The sequence below is a fragment of the Carcharhinus amblyrhynchos genome, chromosome 16, assembly GCF_965287045.1.
Source record: "Carcharhinus amblyrhynchos chromosome 16, sCarAmb.v2.hapA, whole genome shotgun sequence".
In the NCBI taxonomy this organism is placed as follows: domain Eukaryota; kingdom Metazoa; phylum Chordata; class Chondrichthyes; order Carcharhiniformes; family Carcharhinidae; genus Carcharhinus; species Carcharhinus amblyrhynchos.
Window position 1 is genome coordinate 612,353 of NC_137339.1, and position 25,826 is coordinate 638,178.

General features: G+C 45.0%; 1 protein-coding gene across 1 annotated transcript in view; it reads right to left on the reverse strand.

Annotated features, from left to right (window-relative positions):
* LOC145353767 (myosin-7-like) overlaps positions 1-25,826 on the reverse strand; it is a 119,620-nt gene that overhangs the window by 64,132 nt on the left and 29,662 nt on the right. The window contains exons 11-19 of the mRNA XM_080204542.1: positions 20,855-20,958; positions 20,027-20,165; positions 14,646-14,764; positions 14,223-14,372; positions 13,275-13,445; positions 10,878-11,057; positions 10,583-10,715; positions 9,380-9,459; positions 575-662 (exon numbers count right to left, since the gene is read on the reverse strand). Of these exons, the coding sequence (XP_080060668.1) occupies positions 575-662; positions 9,380-9,459; positions 10,583-10,715; positions 10,878-11,057; positions 13,275-13,445; positions 14,223-14,372; positions 14,646-14,764; positions 20,027-20,165; positions 20,855-20,958 (1,164 nt within the window). The remainder of the gene's footprint in view (positions 1-574; positions 663-9,379; positions 9,460-10,582; positions 10,716-10,877; positions 11,058-13,274; positions 13,446-14,222; positions 14,373-14,645; positions 14,765-20,026; positions 20,166-20,854; positions 20,959-25,826) is intronic.

Sequence of the window (25,826 nt, forward strand, 5' to 3'; positions counted from 1 at the left end):
TAATGATGTTGGCTGAGGGATAAACATTCGTCCTGACATGGAGGAGAATTTGTCTAAATGAGTTCAGTCGTAGGCATTGAGTTAATTTCTCGTTAAAAGCAAGAGCTTTTCAATGTCTTTGCTTGATAGCAGACTGGGAGTGAGAAAGTTCACTACGTGGGGGAAAATAATCAGTGCCTGGGCAAGAAACATCTCATTCCATCGTGTATCAAAATGGGAGCAAAACCCAACTCCAGAGTGCCTGGGTCACAATGGAATAAAGGTAAAGCTGCCATCTTCCCAGGTGACCAAACACTGGGGTTCTGTTCGAGGGAGAGAGCTGACCGCGAATGACTAAACCTGAGGATCTCCACACCTCCAGCATGGGGCAAGGTTGAGAAGAAAGGACCTTCATGAATAACGTCAGCTAGTCTGGGAATTGAACCCATGGCATCACTTTGCATCACCAACCAGCAGTCTAACCAACTGAGCCAACCAACCCCCACAATGGAATGTGAATCCATGTGACACATTGACTGAGCTGTAATCTCCACCTGAACATTGGGAACAGGCCAGAGTGGATGGAGTCAAATACCTGGAGTCTTGGTTTCATTGGGAATGATACAACGCACAAAGTGAGGCTGAGTGGATCGCAAGTTGGTCATCAGCTTGTTGAGGTTTTCCTGTGGTTATGAAAGATAGAAACTTGTTACTCCAGACAGCTTCTTAAAGAAGTCATGCTCCACAATGTTGGTTAGAGAATGTGCTGAGCAATTTTATTATTAATTCTCAATCCTTTGCACATTAATTAAAATTACCTCTCTTCCCAAACTTCCTCCTTGCCAAACCCCATCCCGACCTCTCTCAATCAATTATACTGAGGCTGCAAAGTCACCAGCTCACTGTGCGAGCACAAGTCTTTGTTTAGTAGCTATCCTGTTTGGATAATGGGGGTCCTGTCCAGTTAATGGGAAATCCTGTCTGGATAATGGGGTATTTTCTCTGATTAATGGGAAATCCCATCTGGATAATGGGGGATCCTCTCTGGTTAATGGGAAATCCTCTCTGGTTAATGGGGTATTTTCTCTGATTAATGGGAAATCCCGTCTGGATAATGGGGGATCCTCTCTGGTTAATGGGGTATTTTCTCTGATTAATGGGAAATCCTGTCTGGTTAATGGAGTATTTTCTCTGATTAATGGGAAATCCTCTCTGGTTAATGGGGGATCTTCTCTGGTTAATGGGAAATCCTGTCTGGATAATGGGGGATTGTCTCTGGTTAATGGGAAATCCTCCCTGGTTAATGGGGGATCGTCTCTGGTTAATGGGAAATCCTCCCTGGTTAATGGGGGATCTTCTCCGGTTAATGGGAAATCCTGTCTGGTTAATGGGGTATTTTCTCTGATTAATGGGAAATCCTCTCTGGTTAATGGGGGATCTTCTCTGGTTAATGGGAAATCCTGTCTGGTTAATGGGGTATTTTCTCTGATTAATGGGGGATCTTCTCTGGTTAATGGGATCCTCTCTGGTTGATGGGGGATTCTCTCTGGTTCTTCACAGAATTGTTACGGAAGCAAAGAAGACCATTTGGCCCATCATATCTGCACCGGCTCTTTGAATGTTAGTGCCATTCCCTGCATTTCCCCATACCCTTGCACACTGTTTCTATTCAAATAATCATCCATTGAACTTGCCACCACCACATTCCCAGGCAGCACATTCCAGACACCAACCACTCGCTCTATGAAAAAGATTTTTCTCATATCACATTTGCTTCTTTAAAAAATCATTTTAAATCTGTGCCTTCTCATTCTCAATCCTTCTACCAGCAGGAACCCTTTCTCCCTGTCTACTCTGTCCAGCCCTGTCATGATTTTGAATATCTCAATCAAATCTCCTCTTAGTCTTCTTCTCTCCAAGGAGAACAGTCCCAACCTCTCCAATCTTGATTTGATTTGATTTGATTTATTATTGTCACATGTATTAACAAACAGGGAAAAGTATTGTTTCTTGTGCGCTATACAGACAAAGCAAACTGTTCATAGAGAAGGAAATGAGAGCGTGCAGAATATAGTGTTACAGTTATCTAACCTCACAAGTGAAGTTTCTCATCCCTGGAACTATTCTTGTAAACCTCTTCTATGCTCTGTCCAATGAATTCACATCTTTCCTATAGTGTGGCATCCAGAACTGTACACAATATTCCTGCTGAGGTCTAACTAGTGTCTTGTAAAAATTCAGTGTAACCTCCTTGCTCTTGTACTCTATGTCCCTATTAATAAAGCCTAGAATATTATTTGCTTTATTTACTACTCTCTCCACCTGTCCTGTCACCTTCAATGGTCAATATACACCTACCTCCCCTTACTTCTGCATCCCCTTAAGAATCTTATCCCTTAGTTTACATTATCTCTCCATGCTTTTCCTATCAAAATGCATCACTTCTTCACATTGAACTTCATCTGCCACCTTATCTGCTCACTCCACCAACTTGTCTGTGTTCCTTTGAAATTCTACGCTGTCATCTTCATAGTTTACAAACTTCCAAGTTTTGTATCATCCACAAACTGTAATTATCCCCCTGCACACCAAGATCTGGATCAGTAATACACATCAGGAAAAGTCAGGGTTCCAATACCGACCCCTGGGGAACTCCACCACAAACCTTCCTCTGGCCTGAAAAATATCCATTGACCATTACTCTTTGCTTCCTATTATTCAATCAGTTATCTCCATGTCGCTGCTATCCCTTTCATTCCGTGAGCTGTAACGTTCCTCACAAATTTGGCACTGCACCGAATGCCTTCCGAAAGTCCATCTACACCACATCAACAGCACTACCTTCATTGACCCTCTCTATTACCCCCTCAAAAGAACTCCAGCAGGTTAGTTAAACCTGATTTAGAAATCCATGCTGGCTCTTCCTAATCATCAAATTTTTCCATGTGACTCATCCTATCCTGAATAATTGCTTCCAGAAGCTTGCTGATGTTAAGCTGACTGGTCTGTAATTGCTAGCGCTGTCCTTACAACCTGGTTTAAACAAGGGTGTCTAATTTGCAATTCTCTAGTCCTCTGGCACCTCCCCCAAGACTAACACGGAATCTCTCTGGTTAGCAGGGATTCTTTGGAATTTATTAAGTGACATTGTAACTTTTCCCTGGTGAATGTGTAGGATTGTTCAGAGAGATTAATGACAAGGGAATCTGACAGCTTTGGGTGAGATTTTCATTGAGACGCAATATGACTATTCTCATCAGATTCTCCACTGCCACTCTCAATCTGTACTTACCACATTCTACTCTTCAGCAGATAGTGAGCAGAAAGATAGCACAGACTTAAAGTGATGTTCATTTAGAAATTAGCTAAACATCACTGCAAGTCTTAACTACCTTGATCTCATTGGCCGTTCAGAAAGCAATCACAAGGTTAGTTCGGATGAAGGTGGCTTTTCGGCCTTTTTATATCATCCAGAATCCCAATATTCCCACTGAGACTAGCTGCCTGTGAGAGGCTTCTGCAATGGGTAAAAATGGGATAATGTACTAAAACATACAACCATCCTCCACCTGGGGGTATCCTTGAGTAAGGTCTCTGTTTAAAGTTGCGCATTACCTGCTGACTGGATTATGATTTATCTGGAGAGTCTTATCTTATTGATTTTTAACACAAATTCACCAACATTGTAGAGGTGATTGGTCCTCCAGGCAGAGGATTTATTATTGAAGAATAATAGGTTTCCAGGACAGCTCATTAATTACTGCAACAGAAATGTAGACGACACTATTGACATTTTCTGTAGCATTGCAATCAGCAATCGGGGAGGCAATGGTCAAGTGATATTATTGCTAGAATATTAGTCCAGAAACTCCACTAATGTTCTGGGACTTGGGTTCAAATCCTGTTACAGAGGATGATGGAATTTGAATTTGATTTTAAAAACTTAGAATTAACAATCTACTGATGACCATAAAACAATTATTGGAAAAACCCATCTTAGGGTGAGGGGGGTTGCTGAGATACAATTCGGATGTTAAAGGGAGGTTTTTCACACAGAGGGTAGTGGGGGTATGGAATGCTCTGCCAAGTAAGGTGGTGGAGGCAGGCACGCTGGAGTTGTTTAAGGGATACTTAGATAGGCATATGAGTGGGATGGAGATGGAGGGATATAGGAGACTGTTTTAAATAAGGTTCAGGAGCCTTGGGATGTCCCTGGGAATCAACTGATTCCTCTGGACCTTCCAACATATTTTCTGGCTCACTTGTTTTACTTTTGAGCTTCTGGGGATTCCCTTGGATGTTTGTATAAGGATGTGGATGGTATTGATGTTTTTCTCTTTTAATCCACAGGTGCTTCAGTCCACCTTGTTGTCCAACGAGGGGCATACACACGGTGGGTCGTGCGAGGGCTGCCCTTGGTTGTTTCAAGAGTAGCCTAGTGCTTCACGTCATTAGTGTATGCTTAAACTGGACCAGATGCTGGGCAACACGACAGCTCAGTGACTATCACTGTTTGCTGTGCAGATACATGGATTTGGGCCAGTGTCTGTGGGAGTTTGCACATTCTCCCCGTGCTTGCGTGGGTTTCCTCGGGTGCTCCGGTTTCCTCCCACACCCCAAAGATGTGCTATTAGGCTGATTGGTGTAACAAATTGTCCCTAAATTAGTCTCCCCCCAGTCTGGTTTCCAATGTGGAGTGCCATTAGCATAGACAAGGGTCATGGGTGGAAGAGGGGACTCACAATGTTAAGATGGCGGTGTGGGCTCGTTGGGCCGAAGGGCCTGTTTCCTGTGCTGTGTTGTTCTTTGTTCTTTGATTCACCAATAGGACAGGGGTGAATCTTTAGACATATTAGTAGATAAAGTATCGGACTATTACAACCCTAAACTGTCCGTTATGTTGCAAGGCTACAGATTTAACACACCAACTAGACTCCCTGGGGAACCAGTCACTGACTTCTTGATGATGCTGCAGAAATTGGTGGAATACTGTGAGTACTGGCCAGCACTTCTAGGAATGTTAAGGAATTATTTAGTACGTGGAACATTGTGACCCAAAGGAAGCAACTGACTGAACCAACTCTGGAACACAAGAAAGCTGTAAAACATGGAGCCCAACGAGAGGGAATGCAGTTCTAGATTTATGTGGCAATCGGCTAGCTTGTCACTTCAGGTGATCGATGAGACAAGCTGGTAAACTTGAGAGGTGGAAAATAGGTTCGCGCCCAGTTTCCTGTCTCTCCCAATCTTACCGGAGCTGAGTTGTCAGTGTAATCAGTCTCGTGCTCTTCCCGGGCAAGCGTGAGGCTAACTATTAAACCATAAGACGTAGGAGCAGAATTAGACCATTCGGCCCATCGAGTCTGCTCCGCCATTCAATCCTGGCTGATATTTTTCTCATCCCCATTTTCCTGCCTTTCCCCCAGAACCCCTGATCCGCTTCTTAATCAGGAACCAATCTATCCCTGTCTTAAAGACACTCAATGACCTGGCCCTCCACAGCCTTCTGTGGCAAAGATTTCCACAGATTCCCCACTCTCTGGCTGAAGAAATTCCTCCCTATCTCTGTCTTAAAGGATCATCCCTTCAGCCTAAGGTTGTGCCCTCTGGTTCTAGTTTTTTTCTACTTGTGGAAAAATATCTTCTCCACGTCCACTCTATCCAGGCTTCACAATATCCTGTAAGTTTCAATGAGATCCCCCCCATCCTTCTAAACTCTGACAAGTACAGACCCAGAGCCCTCAACCGTTCCTCATACGACAAGCTCTTCATTCCAGGGATCATTCTTGTGAACCTTCTCTGGATCCTTTCCAAGACCAGCACACCCTTCCTTAGATACAGGGCCCAAAACTGGAGTATCACAATATTCCAAATTAGGTCTGACCAGAGCCTTATACAGCCTCAGAAGTCCATCCCTGCTCTTGTATTCTAGCCCTCTTAACGTGAATGCTAACATTGTACTTGCCTTCCTGACTGCTGAATGAACCTCCACGTTAACCTTAAGAGAATCTTGAACAAGGACTCAAGTCCCTTTGTGCTTCTGATTTCCTAAACATTTTCCCATTTAGAAAATAGTCTCTGTCTCCATTCCTCCTTCTAAAGTGTATAACCTCACACTTTTCCACATTGTATTCCATCTGCCACTTCTTTGCCCACTCTCCTAACCTGTCCAAGTCCTACTGCAGCCCCCCTGCTTCCTCAATACTACCTGTCCCTCTACATATCTTTGTATCATCTGTTAAACTTAGAAACAGTGCCTTCAGTTCCTTCCTCCAAATTGTTAATGTATATTGTGAAAGGTTATAGTCCCAGCACTGACCCCTGAGGTGCATCACTATTCACCAGCTGAAAAAGACCTGAAAAGGACCTCTTTATCCTCACTCTCTGCCTTCTGCCAGACAATCCTCTATTCCTGCCAGGATCTTACCCTTAACACCATGGGCTCTTATTTAATAGTCTCCTATGTGGCACCTTCCACTGGTTCTCCTTTATCTAACTTCCTTGTTACCACCTCAAAGAACTCTAACGGATTTGTCAGACATGACCTCCCCTTGACAAAGCCCTGCTGACTCAGTCCTACTTTATCACACACTTCCAAGTACTCTACCATCTCATCTTTAATAATGGACTCTAAAATCTTGCCAATGACTCAAGTCAGGCTAACTGGCCTGTAATTTCCCATCTGCGATCTCATTCCCTTTTTAAACCTCGGTGTTACATTGGCTACTTTCCAGTCCTCTGGCACCCTCCCAGCCTCCAGTAATTCCTGAAGGATCACCGCCACTGATATTCATAAGCTGATTTTAATATATTTAGTAAGCCCAGAACTGTCTGCGCTCACCTGCCTCACTGTGGAGGCCTTCACTGGTGAGGATAATGTACGTTTCACCACCAACAGGCACCAGGTGTGAAGGCTTTGCTGTGGGGGTCATAGGCAATTGAGGTCCCCCAGGTGGTCAGGGGGCAGGGGATAGTGTCCTTTGCTAGTCAGAGGGGTCCTGATGGCGGTGTCTGGGGGTTGGGAGATTATTGCACATGCGCAATAGCCCTCTATGGCAGTCAAACTCCATCCACTCCCCCTACTGGTGAGAATCCCATTTGTTTTATTTATTTTTCTAAGTGTAATAAAATTTGTCTTTTTCTCTCACCAGAAAAAGGGCACAATTTGTTTGGCATTTAGAATTATTTTGGTGAGATTGCCCCTCCACCCGCACCCCCCCCCCACCACTCCCTACCCATCCCCCCATCCCCCCACCCATCTTAGTCTCAGGAAGTGAAGCTGGGAAAGTGGATGAAGCACTGGGGACCATTCCAGAGATAGTAACCAGAATATAGTTAGATTTAGCATCATTACAGAATTAGACAAAGATAGAACAGGAGTAAAAGCCCTAAATGGGGAGAAGGCAAATTTTACAAATCGGGGAGGAGCCGGCCAAAGTAGACTGGATGCAGCTATTTGAAAGAAAACCTACATCAAAGCAGTGGGAGGCTTTGAAAGGCGAGGTTCTATGGGCACTATGTCAAAGTCCCCACAAAGAGAAAGGATGGGACTGCCAAATCAACAGCCCCTGCTTATCCAGAAGTGCAGTAAGAAGTCTCAACACCAGGTTAAAGTCCAACAAGTGTATTTGGTAGCAAACGCCACTAGCTTTCGGGGTTCTGTCCCTTCGTCAGGTGAGTGGGGTGTTCTGATCACAAACAGGACATATAAAGACACACACTCAGTTTACAGAATACTGATTAGAATGCACGTCTTTACAGCTAATCAAGTCTTAAAAGTGCATGCAAAGTGAGTGGAGATAGTATTAAGCTTAGGTTAAAGAGATGTACATGGTCTCCAGCCTCGCATTCTAATCAGTATTCTGTAAACTGAGTGTGTGTCTTTATATGTCCTGTTTGTGATCAGAACTTCCCACTCACCTGATGAAGAGGCAGACCCTGAAAGCTAGTGGCGTTTGCTACCAAATAAACCGGTTGGACTTTAACCTGGTGTTCTGAGACTTCTTCCTGTGTTTACCCCAGTCCAACACCAGCATCTCCACATCATATCCAGAAGTGAACAGGCCAAGATAAAGGAAGCTTATGACAGTCACAAAAAACTTCATAGTGCAGAAAGCCTAGAGGAGTATAGAAAGTACAGGGTTGAAGTAAAAATGAAAATTAGGAAAGCAAACAAAGGATGTGAAAAAATATTAGCAGTTAAAGTCAAAGAAAATCCTTGGGTGTTTTACCAATACATTAAGAGCAAGAGAGTAAGAAAGGAAAAGTTTGGGCTTATCAGAGATGTACATGGTAACTTGTGGGTTGATTCAGAAGGTGAAAAGTTGGTTTATTAGTCACAAGTATTCAATTACTGTGAAAATAAATGTAAATCTACGTATGACTAATAAATAAACTTTTTATTGATGCTTCTGAATCGACCCACAAGATGTGGACAGTGTTCTTGAGTACTTTTGTTTTTATCTTTTCATTTTTCTCTGTATCCCAGTACGTGTGACAAATCAAATCAAATCAAAAGCCTTTATCCTCACTAAGGAGAGGGATGATTTAAACATTCTACTTAAAGAGGAGTGTGAAATATTAAATACACAAACTATAGTGAGAGAGAAAGTACTGAAGGGACTGACAGACTTGATGGTGGATAAGTCATCAGACTCAGACAGATTGTGTCCCAGACTTTAGAATGAAACTAGGGAAGAAATAGCAGATTCTGAGGATTATTTTCCAATCCTCACAATGATTTTGTTAGGGGAAGATATGTCTAACTTCATAGAATTTTTGAGGAAGTAATAAGGAGGATTGATGACGGTGGTGTAGTAGGTGTTGTCTATGTGGGTTTCAGTAAGGCATTTGACAAGGTCCCACACAGCAGACTGGTGTTATGGGATACAGGGGAAGGTGGACGTTTGGATCCAAAATTGTCAGCAGCTGGTTATATTCTCCCTGTGATGCAATGACCAGAATTGTATACATAATTCCAGCAATGGCCTAATTAGCATTTTATACTGTCCCATAATTACACTCTTGTTTTTGTATTCAATACTTCACCCAATAAAGGGAAACATTCTTTTTACTTTCTTAACCAGCTATCATTTAGAATGCTGAATTTTATAACCAGTTTATATTTTTAATATTGAGCTATTAATGTTTCACAATTTCAACAGATACTTTGTCTTTAATTATTTGAGTGGATAATTTAGTTCAAACCGTCCTATCGTTGGTTCAGATGCTCCCAATGAAGCAATCACCAACAAAAACTACAAGATTGTTCACATTGTGCAGACTGTATCAATGCAGTCTGAGAGACAGACATCTCCCCATGGTGTGTCAGCGCAGGGGATTTGAATGGACTGAGGTGTGTTCAAGAGGTCAGTTAGAGGCTGGATGGGTGGGAACTTACTTTATGTAACTGAGAGACAGTCTGGAAAGAAGCTGCCTTTTTCCTCTTTTCCTTTGTGCCGGTCTTGCTCTGTTCCATAGCTGCAATGAAAAGAGAAAATCAAAAAATAAATTCTTCATTTGTTGAAGCCCCGAGTTCATCACAGCAAACCCCAGGATCAGTTTGGATGATATGAACAGAATATAGTTACTGGTTTAAAAGACAGAAATGTCAGTTTTACCAGCGTGAGGACAGCTGATATAAAAGATCATTTCCATCTCGCTCTCAGAAGGGTCACAGATGAGAAACATTAACTCTGTTTGACTCTCTACAAACGCTGCCAGATCTACTGGTTGGACTCTTAGCGCCCTGCCCACCATGGGGATTGTAGCAGGTGAGGAACGGACCATGGAAAAGTCTTGGGCAGGGTTTTATGGTTTCAGGACAAACACAGCCATAAAATCCTGAGTTTTTCCAGTGTTTTCTGTTTTTATCTCAGATTTCCAGCATTCGCACTGTTTCAGTTTGGTCTTACTGAAGTATGTGGTGTGGCTGGAAGTTTAATTAAAATGAAATAAATGCTTCTGGGATAAAAAAAATCAACAAATATTTAATCCCTCCCTCCCTGTGATGAAGAAGGAGATTCAAGGACTAGAGCCTATGCTGAGGAAGTGACTTAACCTAACTCTGCAACTCTGCTTACAGTGAGTGTCTGAGTCATGATTAGATCAGGGATTGGGGCTGGGGTCAGAGTCAAGATTCAGGAACCAGATTTATGATCAGAATTAGGGTCAGAGGTTGGCGTTCTGGGTCAGGTTTAGGATTTGGAGTCACAGTGGTACAGTGGTTAGCATTGCTGCCTCACAGCACCAGGGACCCAGGTTCAATTCTTGGCTCGGGTCACTGTCTGTGCTGAATCTGCACATTCTCCCCGTGTCTGCATGGGTTTCCTCGGGTGCTCTGGTTTCCTCCCACAGTCTGAAAGACATGCTGGTTGGGTGCAGTGACCGTGCTAAATTCTCCCTCAGTGTACCCGAACAGGTGCTGGAGTGTGTGGCGACTAGGGGATTTTTACAGTAACTTCATTACAGTGTTAATGTAAGCCTGCTTGTGACACTAATAAATAAACCTTAAAGACTAGGGTCATGATTGGGTCAATGTTGATGAAAAAGGTCACTGATGACTCAACTAAAGGACAGATATGAACAAGTTGAAGAAAGTTACCTGCTTCAGCGCTGACATATGACTCATACAAAGAAGCCAATAGCTTGTTTGAAGATTTCTGGAAGACTGCCACCACAGTCTCATTCAGGGGATCCTTGTTTTTATCCAGCCACCCAATAATATTGTAAGGAACCTATGGAAAAATCCAGCTGTTAAAATTCTGTCTCTCTTTGTGGAGATTGAAAGACATTTCAACGGAACCATTTCCATCCATCCATCCTTTCAGCTTGAATTTACACACTCAGTCATCTCACTCACACACGATTGCAGTTGTACAATGATTGCTGACACTTACCACTCCAGCATAATGAACCAACTCAAAGTGAGCTTCATATTTGCGTTTCTTGTCTGGCCGTGGTTTTTGCAGGTTGGGCGATTTCCCCAGATGATTGTCGTACAACTTGGCTTTGAATGACATATCGGTGGCTTTCGGGAACATGCACTCCTCCTCAAGGATTGAGAGGATACCCAAAGGCTGGATCAAAGACAGAGTAAATAATCAGAGCTGGAATCATCTTTTCCCTTTCACCAATTCCCTTCCCCGGGGACTTTTACCTTCTCTCAGAGATAAGGTTTCAGGCAGTAGGTGATTTCCAGGCAGAAGGTAGACTATCTCAGTGAATGTCAACCTGTCAAAATCCCCATGTGGTTTCCAGTAGCAATCAGTGGACAGATGGGAGCAGAGATTTGCCCACTGTGCTTAGATTGGGGATTGAACGGGACACTTGCTGAACTAGCTCAATCCGAAAAGTGGGGGGAACTTGAGCCCACGCTCTCCGTCTGTGGGAATGGGGCAGGGGTGAATCTCGCTGGTGAGATTGCTGACTCCGGGTTTTGCCGCTCCCCAGTGGTGCAATCAGAGCTTTCAGCCTGACTTTGACATAATTAAAAATATTTTAATAAAATTAAAGACCCTCACTGAAACTGCCATGGGGATCCCCCCTCCTCCCAGGGTTTAAGAACATAAGAAATAGGAGCAGGAGTAGGCCATCTAGCCCTTCGAGCCTGCCCCACCATTCAATAAGATCATGGCTGATCTGAAGTGGATCAGTTCCACTTTCCCGCTTTCTCCCCATAACCCTTAATTCCCTTGTCTATCAGAAACCTGTCTACCCGTGTCTTAAATATATTCAGCGAGGTAGCCTCCACCACTTCAACAGGCAGAGAATTCCAGAGATTCACCACCCTTCTGAGTGAAGAAGTTCCTCCTCAACTCCGTTCTAAACTGTCCCCCCCCTTATCTTGAGGCTGTACCCTCTAGTTCTGCTTTCCTTTCTAAGCAGGAAGAATCTCTCTACCTCTACCCTATCCATCCCCTTCATTATCTTACCTGTTTCTATAAGATCCCCCCTCAGCCTTCTAAACTCCAATGAGTACAGACCCAGTCTATTCAATCTCTCCTCATAGGCTGACCCCCTCATCTCCGGTATCAGCCTAGTGAACCTTCTCTGTACTCCCTCCAAGGCCAATTTATCCTTTCACAAATGCGGTGACCAAAACCGCACACAGTACTCCAGTTGCAGCCTCACCAGGACCCTGTACAGTTGCAGCAAGACCTCCCTGCTTTTATATTCTATCCCCCTCGCTATAAAGATGAGTATTGGCCCTGGGACAGAGGGACATGCCCAGTCAGTGTACTGGCACTGTCCCTGACACAGGTTGGTGCTGCCAGGTTGGCACCATGTTGGGGGGGTGGTGTGGGAGGACACTGCCTTGTTGAGGGAGGGGGGGGGGTTACCTTTTGCTCTGATCAGGGTGCCCAGTATAGCAGCATTCCCAGCATGCCTAGGGCTGCCCCTCAACATGACACCCTGAAACGTGCCCTTTCTTTGATAAAGTGTCAGAAAACCTGGAGTGAAAAGCGGCTGGTTCTCTGGAGAGAAATGTGTTGATTTTCAGTCTGACTCTTGTCAAATTCTGCTGTGGTTTTAAAGGAGAGGAACATTGAGAGGCTGAAGGAGGAAGTTCCAGAGTTCAAGGTCTTTGGCCGCCAACACAGCAATTAAAATTAGGCAGAATTAGAGGAGTTCAGATATCAGAGATGGTGTGGGATGGAGGAGGTTAACAGTTGGGAGGGGTAAAGTTTAGAGGGATCTGAAAATAAGGATGAGAGCTTTAAAATTGAGGTGTTACTGACTAGGAGACAATGTTGATCAATGAACATGGGGTCTGTGGGGTAACATAGAATCATAGAACCCTACAGTGCACAAAGAGGCCCTTCAAGTCTGCACCGAACACAATCCCATCCAGGCCCTACCCCCATACCACTACATATTATACTCACTAATCCCTCTATCCTTCACATCCCTGGACACTAAGGGGCAATGTTTTAGCGTGGCCAATCAACCTGACTCGCACATCTGAACTGTGGGAGGAAGCCAGAGCACCCAGAGAACCTACACAGTCACAAAGCGAATGAGCCGGGAATCGAACCCAGGACCCTGGAGCTGTGAAGCAGCAGTGCTAGCCATGTGCTACCGTGCCACCAAGGACTTAATAAGAGTTAATTAGATCAAAATACAGAGGGTGGAAGGAACTAATCTGTGAAAGGATCGATAAATTCCAGCAAATCTTTGAGCCAAACATTTAGGATGAAGATGAATGTTCACGTGTGTGAATGTCAACTGGTATTGTCCAAAAATAAAACTATATTTTAAATTGAAACGAGAGGAAGGATTTGTGAAGTTTTTACCTTCTCAATAAGATCAATACAAGCCTGAAGATCAAGGCCAAAGTCAATAAAGACCCAATCAATGCCTTCCCTCTTGTACTCTTCCTGTTCCAACACAAACATGTGATGGTTGAAAAACTGTTGCAGTTTCTCATTTGTGAAATTGATGCAGAGTTGCTCAAAGCTGTTGTACTGTAGGATCAAAGAGTGAGGGAGAGAGAAAGAAAAGTGGGAGGGAGAAAAAGGAGTAGGGAAAGGAAAAGAGAGGGAGACCCTCAGAAGAAGAGAGAGAGGACAGAGAGAGAGAGAGAATTAATAATTATACATTACATAACCTCAGCAAATTAGCAGGTCTTGTGACATAGTGGGTTAGTGTTGCTGCCTCTGAGCCAGAAGCTCTGGGTTCAGTTCCCACCCCAGGACCTGATGAAGGTTCATAACACTGCCAAACAGGTTGAGTGTAAATTTGTAAATGCTTCTAATATACATCTGTGCCACATAGTGCAAGTAGGAGAGACTTCTGCTCAGCCATGCTTCAGAAAGCAATGGCAAACCATCGCAGTACTTTGCATAATGATGGGCTAACACAAACATCCATCATCACCCCAGTTGCTTCTTAGGGCACGGTCCCTGAAGTTAGAGAGAATCTCTACAACGGTTAGAGTGAATTTCTTGTGAAAGCAGGAGACGAGTTTAAGAATCTGCTCTCTCTGTACTTTCCAACAAGATGAGATTCAGAGAGTTTCTGGGCTTGAATCCACTCTCAAAACTTTGAAAAACATTGTCATATTCTAATGAGGTCACAACCAAATCTCTTTTCAATCGGGAAGTTCAGTTAGTCACAAAGAAATAGTATTTGCAGAATGTTAGAACAGTGAATTGGATTTTACAGCTTGTGGATCTGTTACTTCTGTGTTTTCTATTCAGGGGAGTTTTTAAATAGATTACTGTTGTACCGAGAAGACTCACATCAAATATTTCAAAACCTGCAATGTCCAGCACTCCGATGAAGAACTGCCTGGCTAACCTAGTGTCCAAGGTCTTATTGATACGAAGAACCAACCATTTAAACATACGATCGTAGGTAGCCTTGGCAAGAGCTCCCACAGCATAGAGAACCTGGAACAGAAAAACATGACACCTCAGCAATGCTGAACCTTCCCTGAAGTTGAAAAGTCACCAGGATTGAACGAGATGCATCCAAGGAGAGGAAGGATGTGAGGAGGGGAATTGTGAAGGCACTGGCCATAAGTGAGTGAATGTGTTACCCATGAACCACCAACTGTGAAGCTATTGGGAAAGTCAAAAAACAGGAAAAAAACCAAATATTTATTTTTCAGGACGGGAATTAACTAAACCATCTGTAGACGTTAAATGAATTTCTTTGTGTACCTGAGCCACAGTTTGACCCTTGGTCACGTATTCATTTCCAACTTTGACCCGGGGGTGAACGAGGCCTTTCAGAAGGTCAGCAGAGCTGATTCCCATCAGGTACGCAGCCTTGTCCGCATCTGCAAGGTCAAAAGCTCAAATTAATTTCAGAATCAGCAATAAGCCCTGAGCCCACAAAAAGTGGAGCTGAGTCCACGAAAAGATCAGCCATGATCTTATTGAATGGCGGGGCAGGCTTGAGGGGCTAGATGGCCTACTCCTGCTCCTATTTCTTATGTTCTTAATCTTATTTCAAACCTCAGGAAAGAACATTGTTCTGGAAAGATCTGTTTCTCTGGGGTTTTGGTTACAAACCAACCTGCAGTTGGTGAGAATAACTCTCAGCAAAGTGGCTCCAATGTGGAACTTCTTTGTCCATTCCTAGGAGGGAGAGTCTGTGTGTGTGCCCAAAACTGGCCTCATGGCAATATTTACTATTAGTACTACTAATAATTACAGTAATAGTTACTGTTACCAGATGGATATATAAGATCATCCCAAATAATGCTGCCCATCAGAGTATAATGCCACATTGGGGGTGGCAAGGTAGCACAGTCGTTATCACTGCTGTCTCACTGTGCCAGGGACCTGGGTTCGATTCTAGGCTTGGGTACTGTCTGTGTGGAGTCAGCACATTCTCCTCACATCTGCATGGGTTTCCTTTAGGTGCTCTGGTTTCCTCCCACAGTCATAGTTCAGATGGGGTACTTTTTGTACAGTGTGTACAGGAGAGTTTCCTGACACAATATGTGGATAAGCCAACAAGAGATGGGACCACATTGGACTTGTTACTGGGAAATGAACCGGGCAAAGTGTTAGATTTGTCTGTGGGAGAGCACTTTGGAGATAGTGACCACAATTCGGTGTCCTTCATTATTGCAATGGAGAGGGATAGGGTCACACAGCAGGGCAAGGTTTATAATTGGGACAGGGGTAATTATGATGCAATTAGGCAAGAATTAGGGAGCATAAGATGGGAACAGAAACTGTCAGGTATTGGCACAAACGAAAAGTGGAGCTTTTTCATAGAACATAGACATAGAACACAGAACACTATAGCACAAACAGGCCCTTCGGCCCACTAGTTGCGCCGATCACTTCTATACCTACTAAGCCATAGACCTATCTATAACCCCCAATCCCATTAGATCCCATATACTCATCCAGAAGTCTTTTAAAAGACCCCAGCGAGTTCGCCTCCACCACCACTGACGGCAGCTGATTCCATTCACTCACCACCCTCTGAGTGGAAAACTTACCCCTGACATCTCCTCTGTACTTGCTTCCCAGCACCTTAAACCTGTGTCCTCTCGTAGCGACCATTTCAGTCCTGGAAAATAGCCTCCGAGAATCCACCCTATCTATTCCTCTCAACATTTTATAAACCTCTCAACCTTCGTCTCTCCAGGGAGAAGAGTCCCAGCTCCCTCAACCTATCTTCATAAGGCATGCCTCCCAATCCAGGCAACATCCTTGTAAATCTCCTCTGTACCCTACGTCCTTCCTATAGTGAGGCGACCAGAACCGCGAACAGTACTCCAAGTGGGGTCTGACAAGGGTCTTATAAAGTTGCAGCATTACCTCCCGACTCCTAAACTCAATCCCTCGATTAATGAAGGCCAGTACACCATACGCCGCCTTGACCACATCCTCCACCTGCGAGGCCGATTTAAGAGTCCTGTGGACCCGGACCCAAAGATCCCTCTGCTCTTCAACCCAGCTAAGACTCCTACCCTTGATATTGTATTCCTTCATCCCATTGGTCCTGCCAAAATGGACCACTACACATTTATCCGCCTTGAAGTCCATCTGCCACTTCTCCGCCCAGTCTTGCATCCTATCTATGTCCTGCTGCAACTTCTGACATCCCTCTAGACCATCCACAACACCAACAACCTTCGTATTGTCGGCGAACTTACTAACCCATCCCTCCACTTCCTCATCCAGGTCATTTATGAAAATGACAAACAGCAAGGGTCCCAGAACAGATCCCTGGGGCACTCCACAGGTGACCGACCTCCATGCAGAAAAAGACCCATCCACAACCACTCTCTGCCTTCTGCAGGCAAGCCAGTTCTGGATCCACAAGGCCAAAGCCCCCTGGATCCCATGCCCTCTCACCTTCTCAAGAAGGAACAAATTTGTTCAAGGAACAAATACTGCGTGTCCTTGATAGGTATGTCCCTGTCAGGCAGGGAGGAAATGGCGGAGTGAGGGAACCATGGTTCACAAAAGAGGTTGAATGTCTTGTCAAGAGGGAAAAGGAAACGTATGTAAGGATGAAAAAACAAGGTTCAGTTGGGTCGCTTGAGGGTTACAAGGTAGCTAGGAATGAGTTAAAAAAAGGGCTTAGGAGAGCTAGGAGGGGGCATGAGAAATCCTTGGTGGGTCGGATAAAGGAAAACCCCAAGGCTTTTTACTCTTATGTGAGAAATAAAAGAATGACCAGGGTGAAGTTAGGGCCAGTCAAGGATAGTCGTGGGAACTTGTGCATGGAGTCAGAAGAGATAGGAGAGGCGTTGAGTGAATACTTTTCTTCAGTGTTCACTAAGGAGAGGGGCCATGTTTTTGAGGATGAGTGCGTGATACAGGCTGATAGGATGGAGGAGGTAGATGTTCTGAGGGAAGATGTATTAGCAATTTTGAAAAACCTGTTTGGAACTGATTGTGGTAATTATGGTAATCCTAGAATCCCTACAATGCAGGAAACCATTTGGCCCATGAAGTCTGCATCGACTCTCTGTCAGAGTGTCTTACCCAGACATATCCCTTCCTGTCCTAGCATCAAAACCCCACGCATTTACCCACTCATCTCCCAACCTTAACATCTTTGGACATTTATGGGGCAATTTAGCACTGGTCAATCTGCATAATTTTGATAAGTCCCCTGGGCCAGATGGGATACATCCTAGGATACTTTGGGAGGCAAGGGATGAGATTGCGGAGCCTTTAACTTTGATCTTTGGGTTCCTCACTGTCCACAGGGATTGTGCCAGAGGACTGGAGAGTGGCAAATGTTGCTTCTCTCTTCAAGAAAGGAAATAGGAATGACCCTGGTAATTATAGGCCAGTTAGTCTTACTTTGGTGGTTGGTAAGTTAACGGAAAGGTCCTGAGGGATAGGATTTATGACCATTTTGTAAGATTCTGTTTTATCCGGGATAGTCAGCACGGTTTCATGAGGGGTAAGTCCTGCCTCAAAAATTTGACTGAATTCTTTGAGGAGATCACTGTGCGGATGAAGGTAGAGCAGCTGATGTCACACACATGGATTTTAGTAAAGTGTTTGATAAGGTTCCTTGTGGTAGGCTCATGAAGAAGCTAAGGAGGTGTGGGGTAGAAGGAAATTTGGCCAATTGGGTAAGTAACTGGCTGTCTCACAGAAGACAGAGGGTGGTGGTGGAGGGAAAATTTTCAGACTGGAGGCCAGTTACCAGCGGTGTACCACAGGGGTCAGTGCTGGGTCCTCTGCTATTTGTGATTTTTATCAATGACTTGGAAGAGGGGGCTGAAGGGTGGGTTAGTAAATTTGCTGATGACACCAAGATTGATGGAGTAGTGGATGAGGTGGAGGGTTCTTGCAGGCTGCAAAGAGACATTGATAGGATGCAGAGCTGGGCAGAAAAGTGGCAGATGGAGTTTAACCCCGATAAGTGTGAGGTGATTCATTTTGGTAGGACAAACTTGAATGCGGATTACAGGGTCAACGGCAGGGTTCTGGGGAATGTGGAGGAACAGAGAGATCTTGGGGTTCATATCCACGGATCTCTGAAGGTTGCCACTCAAGTGGATAGAGCCATGAAGGTTTATAGTGTGTTAGTGTTTATTAACAGGGGGTTTGAGTTTAAGAGCCGTGGGGTTATGCTGCAACTATACCGGACCTTGGAGAGACCACATTTGGAATATTGTGTTCAGTTCTGGTCACCTCACTATAAGAAGGATGTGGAAGCATTGGAGAGAGTGCAGAGGAGATTTACCAGGATGCTGCCTGGTTTGGAGGGTAGGTCTTATGAGGAAAGGTTGAGGGAGCTGGAGCTTTTCCCTTTGGAGCGGAGGAGGATGAAAGGTGACTTAATAGAGGTTTAAAAGATGATGAGGGGGATAGATAGAGTGGATGTGCAGAGACTGTTTCCTCTGGTGGATGTAGCTGTTACTAGGGGGCATAACTATAAGGTTCATGGTGGGAGATATAGGAGGGGTGTCCGAGGTAGATTCTTTACTCAGTGTTGGTGTGTGGAATGCACTGCCTGCTGTGATAGTGGAGTCGGACACTTTAGGAACTTTCAAGTGGTTATTGGATAGGCACATGGAGCACACCAGAATGATAGGGAGTGGGATAGACTGATCTTGGGTTTGGACAAAGCTCAGCACAACATCGAGGGCCGAAGGGCCTGTACTGTGCTGTACTGTTCTATGTTTCTATGCTTCTGTAGTCCAAAAGATGTGTTGGTTGGGTGCATTGGCCATACTAAATTCTCCCTTAGTGTACCTCAGGGGATCCCTCAGGGGATTTTCACAGTAACTTCATTGCAGTGTTAATGTAAACCTACTTGTGACACTAATAAAAAAAGCTTTAAAGTTTAGTAAACTGCTCACCCAGCTTACTCTCCATTCAGATGAACAGCCATGTAGAAGATATACTCATTGCTGTGCATTCGCTATTGTAACAATCTTAGCAAGGTTTTACTCTTCCATCACTAACCACCCTTTATTTTCAATGAGTTCTGGACATCCCCCAGCAGCTACAGAGGACCGGTCAGCCCAAGTCCATCGTCTGCCAACCTGAGTACAGGCAGCTGCTTTCAAATCCCCCGCTGACCTTTCCCTATTGGATAAGACTCCATTTGCCTGATGGAGGAGCTTGCATTCCACAAGGCCCCTGGGGAGATTTATTGACTAATCTCTGTGACCTTCAGGAAGCTGCTGTTCGAAATTGTAACAAGACGCGTTAAATGACTGATAGGAGATGTCCTGGTGATGCCATCACCCATTTGCATGGGCAGACTGTCCCAACAGCCAGGAAAATAATCACCTTGTCTGTAAATCTGACCTTTAAAAATGCCATGCCATCAATTTCACTCTATAGGAGGATTTTCCAGCCAAATGCGTCTCAACCGGAAATACCCAGATGCCACAGATTTTTAAATGATCTGCCGAGTTTTCTGTTTCACCCAGTACGATTCTAGCAGTGCGCAAGATGACAGAATTTTGTTCTATAACTAACCCCGTGCTGTACCTGTCCTGGGAGTGTTTGATGGGGGGACAGTGTAGAGGGAGCTTTACTCTGTATCTAACCCCGTGCTGTACCTGTCCTGGGAGTGTTTGATGGGAAGAGTGACTTACTTTCAGTTCCATCTGCCTCCGCTTGCTCCTCCCGTTGCTTCTGTTTGAACTTCATGTTTCCGAAGTGCATGATGGATCCGACTATTTTGTAACAGCCGTACTTCTCATCCGCACTGAAGCCCAGGATGTCCATGGCATGCTGTTTGAAGCAGAAACAACAGCAAGTGATTCTCCCTTGCTATTGTAATCAAGTGTCAATCTCTTAATACTCATTGTGCCCTCAAACTGTGGCCTGGGTAGATTTGCTGCTCTTGGTAAAATTGCTCGCACTGGAATGGATAACGTCGCTCGATAATTGCTGCATCTTTGATGCAGAATCCTCAGACCTGACCATCATCGGCTGCTTGACCAATGACCTTCCCTCCATCATAAGGTCAGAAGTGGGGATGTTCGCTGATGATTACACAATGTTCATCACCATTTGCGGCTCCTCAGATACTGAAACAGTCCATGTTCGAATGCAGCAAGACCAGGACAATGCCCAGGTTTGGGCTGACAAGTAGCAAGTAATATCTGTGCCACTCAAATGACCACCACCAATAAGAGAGAATCTAACCATCACTCCTTGACATTCAATGGCATTACAATTCCTGAACTCCCCACTATCGATATCTGGGGGCTCCCAGTGACTGGAAACTGAATCGGACAAGCCGTATAAGTACTGTGGCTACAAGGGCAGGTCAGAGGTCAGGCAAATAACCTGTTCAGGAGCTTTGAACTGAAAAGGGAGCTTGGAGGTCGGGGAGATGGCAGTGGGGTCAAAAGTCAAAGACCGTTTGGCCTTTGTACTTTGCTCTATATCTGAGGAATGTGAAAGGAAACACTTACATCAGTTGCCATGAGTTCTTCACCATCATCTAGATTGTCCACAGTAACAACTCCTTGTGAGCAGAAATGATAGTCAAAGGGATTGCTACTGACCAGAAGCATATCTGGAAAAGAGAAAATTTAAATGTGATAAAGGAGAAATTTATATCATCAATAACATCTGATTGGTCGTAAGCTTAAATTTGATTCTGGGCTCAGGTCACTGTCTGTGTGGAGTTTGCACATTCTCCCCATGTCTGCGTGGGTTTCCTCCAGGTGCTCCGGTTTCCTCCCACAGTCCAAAGATGTGCGGGTTAGGTTGATTGACCATGCTAAAAAAATTGCCCCTTAGTGTCCTAGTGGGTAAATATGTCTGGATATGGGGGTAGGGCCAGGGTGGGATTGTGGTCAGTGCAGACTTGATGGGCTGAATGGCCTCTTTCTGTACTGTAGGGTTCTATGATTTCTATTTCTATGGTTCTTAATGTGTTATTCTTTTATGGTCTAGAATTTGCACATCTTTATAAAGTTCAATCTAAGAAAACCTAACATTGTTCAAACTAGATTAATGGCATTGCCTCGTCATAAGGACCTGTGCTCCAGGGAAGGTTAGTCTCGCTCTTTACAGATTTCCATTTGTGGAGGAATTAGAAATTTGTAGCAGGGTGAGAGTTCAAAGGGAAAGGTATTGTAAGGATGCACAGAGTCCCACATACTCCAGAATGGCTGATTGGCAACTCTGCCTGAAGCAGAGTGGGAAAGAAAATTCCAGAATTATGGAAGAGAAAAAAGATAAAACCCAAATGGAAATACTGTCAGAGTAAAACCGGGTTCCATGTTGCATGAGGTGAAAGTTGCAAAGAAATGCATTTGGAGTTGAGGTCCTACCCAGTGACAATACAACAAGCCTTCAGTAAAGCTGAGGTCTGAGTTGTCACTGACTCCATCGGACGGCACTATTCCGCATAACTTCACACACTCGCCTCAGGATCAAATCCACAAGTATCTGGGAGGGTGAAATAAACAGGAACAGTCGCAGGGTAGACTCAGCTCAACTGCCTCTAATGTAGCTCCCATCCATTAAATCACCCTGTGATCTCCCTGTGACCTCCCTGTGACCTCCCTGTGATCACCCTGTGACCTCCCTGTAACCTCCCTGTGACCTCCCTGTGACCTCCCTGTGATAGAACATAGAACATAGAACATTACAGTGCAGAACAGGCCCTTCGGCCCACGATGTTGTGCCGACCAGTTAAAAAACAATGACCCTCTAACCTAAACCGATCCCTTTTCATCCATAAACCTATCCACGGATCTCTTAAACGCCCCCAAACTAGGCGCATTTACAACTGCAGCAGGCAGGGCATTCCAATCCCTCACCACCCTCTGGGTAAAGAACCTACCCCTGACATCTGTCCTATAACTACCCCCCCTTAATTTAAAGCCATGCCCCCTCGTGCTAGCTTTCTCCATCCGAGGAAAAAGGCTATCACTGTCCACCCTATCCAAACCTCTAATCATCTTATATGTTTCAATAAGATCCCCTCTTAGCCGCCTTCTTTCTAGCGAAAACAAGCCCAAATCCCTCAGCCTCTCCTCATAGGACCTCCCCTCCATACCAGGCAACATCCTGGTAAACCTCCTCTGCACCCTCTCCAAAGCCTCCACATCCTTCCTGTAATGTGGGGACCAGAACTGCACACAATACTCCAAGTGCGGCCGCACCAGAGTTGTGTACAGTTGCAACATGACGCTGCGACTCCTAAATTCAATCCCCCTACCAATAAACGCCAAGACACCATATGCCTTCTTAACAACCCTATCTACTTGATTCCCAACTTTCAGGGATCTATGTACACATACACCTAGATCCCTCTGCTCCTCCACGCTATTCAGAGTCCTCCCGTTAGCCCTATACTCGACACATCTGTTATTCCTACCAAAGTGAATTACCTCACACTTCTCCGCATTAAATTCCATCCGCCACCTCTCGGCCCAGCGCTGCAACCTGTCTAAGTCTTCCTGCAAACTATGACACCCTTCCTCACTATCTACCACACCTCCGACTTTGGTGTCATCAGCAAATTTACTAATCCACCCAACTATACCCTCATCCAGATCATTAATAAAAATTACAAACAGCAGTGGCCCCAAAACAGATCCCTGAGGCACACCACTCGTAACCGAACTCCATGACGAATATTTACCATCAACCACCACCCTCTGTCTCCTATCTGCTAGCCAATTCCTGATCCAATTTCCTAGACTACCCTCAATCCCATACATCTGCATTTTCTGCAGAAGCCTACCATGGTGAACCTTATCAAACGCCTTACTAAAATCCATATACACCACGTCAACTGCCTTACCCCCATCCACCTCTTTGGTCACTTTCTCAAAAAACTCAATAAGGTTAGTAAGGCACGACCTACCCGCTACAAAACCATGCTGACTATCTCCAATAATTCATTACTCTCCAAATAACTATAAATCCTATCCCTAATAATTTTTTCTAAAACCTTGCCCACAACAGAAGTGAGACTCACCGGTCTATAATTCCCGGGGAAGTCTCTGTTCCCCTTCTTAAACAATGGGACAACATTCGCTATCCTCCAATCTTCCGGTACTATACCAGAGGCCAACGACGACCTGAAGATCAGAGCCAGAGGCTCTGCAATCACTTCTCTTGCCTCCCAGAGAATCCTAGGGTAAATCCCATCCGGACCAGGGGACTTATCTATTTTCAAACCCTCAAGAATATCCAGCACATCCTCCTTATCAACTGTAATACTGTCTATTCTACTCCCCTGCAACCCAGTGTCCTCCTCAGCTACATTCTTGTCCCCCTGCGTGAACACCGAAGAGAAATATTGGTTCAATGCCTTTCCAATCTCCTCCGGTTCCACACATAACTTCCCTCTGCTGTCTGTAACTGGCCCTAATCTTGCCCTAACCAACCTCCTGTTCTTGACATACCTATAGAACACCTTAGGATTCTCCTTAATCCTATCAGCCAAAGTCTTCTCATGTCCTCTTTTAGCCCTTCTTAACTCACTCTTCAACTCCCTCCTAGCCAATCTAAAGTTTTCTAGTGCGCTACCCGAGCCCTCAAGTCTCATCCGAACATAAGCCTCCTTTTTCTTTTTAAAGAACGAATCAACTTTTTTAGTGCACCACGGTTCCCTAGCCCTACCAATTCCTCCTTGCCTGACAGGGACATACCTATCACGGACTCGCAGTAGCTGCTCCTTGAAAAAACTCCACATTTCGGACGTTCCCAGTCCCTGTAATCTCCTAGTCCAACCTATGCTTCCTAATTCTCTCCTAATGGCCTCATAATTACCCTTCCCCCAGCTAAAACTACTGGCCTGAGGTTCATGCCTATCCCTTTCCATCACTAAGGTGAACGTAACCGAATTGTGGTCACTATCACCGAAATGCACCCCAACTTCCAAGTCTAACACCTGGTCTGGCTCATTTCCCAGCACCAAATCCAATATAGCCTCACCTCTAGTTGGCCTATCTACATACTGAGTCAAAAAACCTTCCTGCACACTTTGAACAAAAACTGACCCCTCTAACGAGCTAGAGCTATAGCAATTCCAATCAATATTAGTAAAGTTAAAATCCCCCATAACAATTACCCTATTACTTTCACTCCTAACCAGGATCGTCTCCGCAATCCTTTCCTCAACCTCTCTAGAACTTTTAGGAGGTCTATAAAAGACTCCCAACAGGGTGACCTCTCCTCTCCTATTTCTAATCTCCGCCCATACTACCTCAACAGACAAGTCCTCATCAAACTTCCTCTCTGACACTGTGATACAGTCCCTGACCAATAATGCTACCCCTCCCCCCCTTCTACCTCCTTCTCTACTCCGACTAAAACATTTGTACCCCGGGACCTGCAACATCCATTCCTGACCCTGCTCTATCCATGTCTCTGAAATGGCCACAACATCAAAGTCCCAGGTACTGATCTACGCTGCAAGTTCATCCACTTTATTGCTAATACTCCTCGCATTATAGTATACGCATTTCAAACCCTGCTCCACCCCACCCCTGCGATGCCATGCATTGCAGTCCTCATCTATGCCCCCCTCACTTTCACCCCCTCTACTCAGGATCCCTCCCCCCCTCCGAATCAGTTTAAACCTCCCTGCATAGCCTTAGCAAATTTACCCCCCAGGATATTGGTTCCCCTCTGATTCAGGTGTAGACCATCCCTCTTATAGAGGTCCCACCTTCCCCAGAACGAGCCCCAATTGCTTAAGTACCTGAACCCCTCCCTCCTGCACCATCCCCTGAGCCACAAGTTCAAACTTTCCCTCTCTCTATTCCTCTCTAAACTATCCCGTGGCACAGGCAAGAGTCCAGAGATAACCACTCTGTCTGACTTGGCCTTTAGTTTCCACCCCAACTCCATAAATCTCTGCTTAATATCCCCTTCCCTTAACCTCCCTATGTCATGCGTCCCCACATGAATTATAACTTGGGGTTGATCTCCCTCTCCCTTAAGAGTCCTGAATATCCTTTCTGATACATCCCAGACCCCAGCCCCTGGTAGGCAACACACCAGCCCTGAGTCCCTACCTTTACTTCCGACTCTCTTATCTGTCCCCAGAACTGTGGAGTCCCCAATCACGAGGCCCAATCGTTTACAGCCCCTAACCACCTGAGCTTTTACAATAGGCTCACCCCCAGAGACCTGCTCCCTTTGACTATCCCCAGTTGTTTCCTCCTCAACTGTAGCCTCCAGGACCGAAAACCCATTTTGGAGGGGAACAGCCCCAGGGGATTGTCCCCCTGCTTGCTTCTTTCCCCTCTTCCTGGCAGTGACCCAAGACTCATTTCTAGGAGTGACTATTTCCTTATAACTCCTATCGATGTCCACCTCCGCCTCCCGAATTATGCGGAGTTCCTCTAACTCCACCTCCAGCTCCTTTACACGCTCCTCCAGAAGCTGCAATCGAACACACTTCCTACAAGTAAA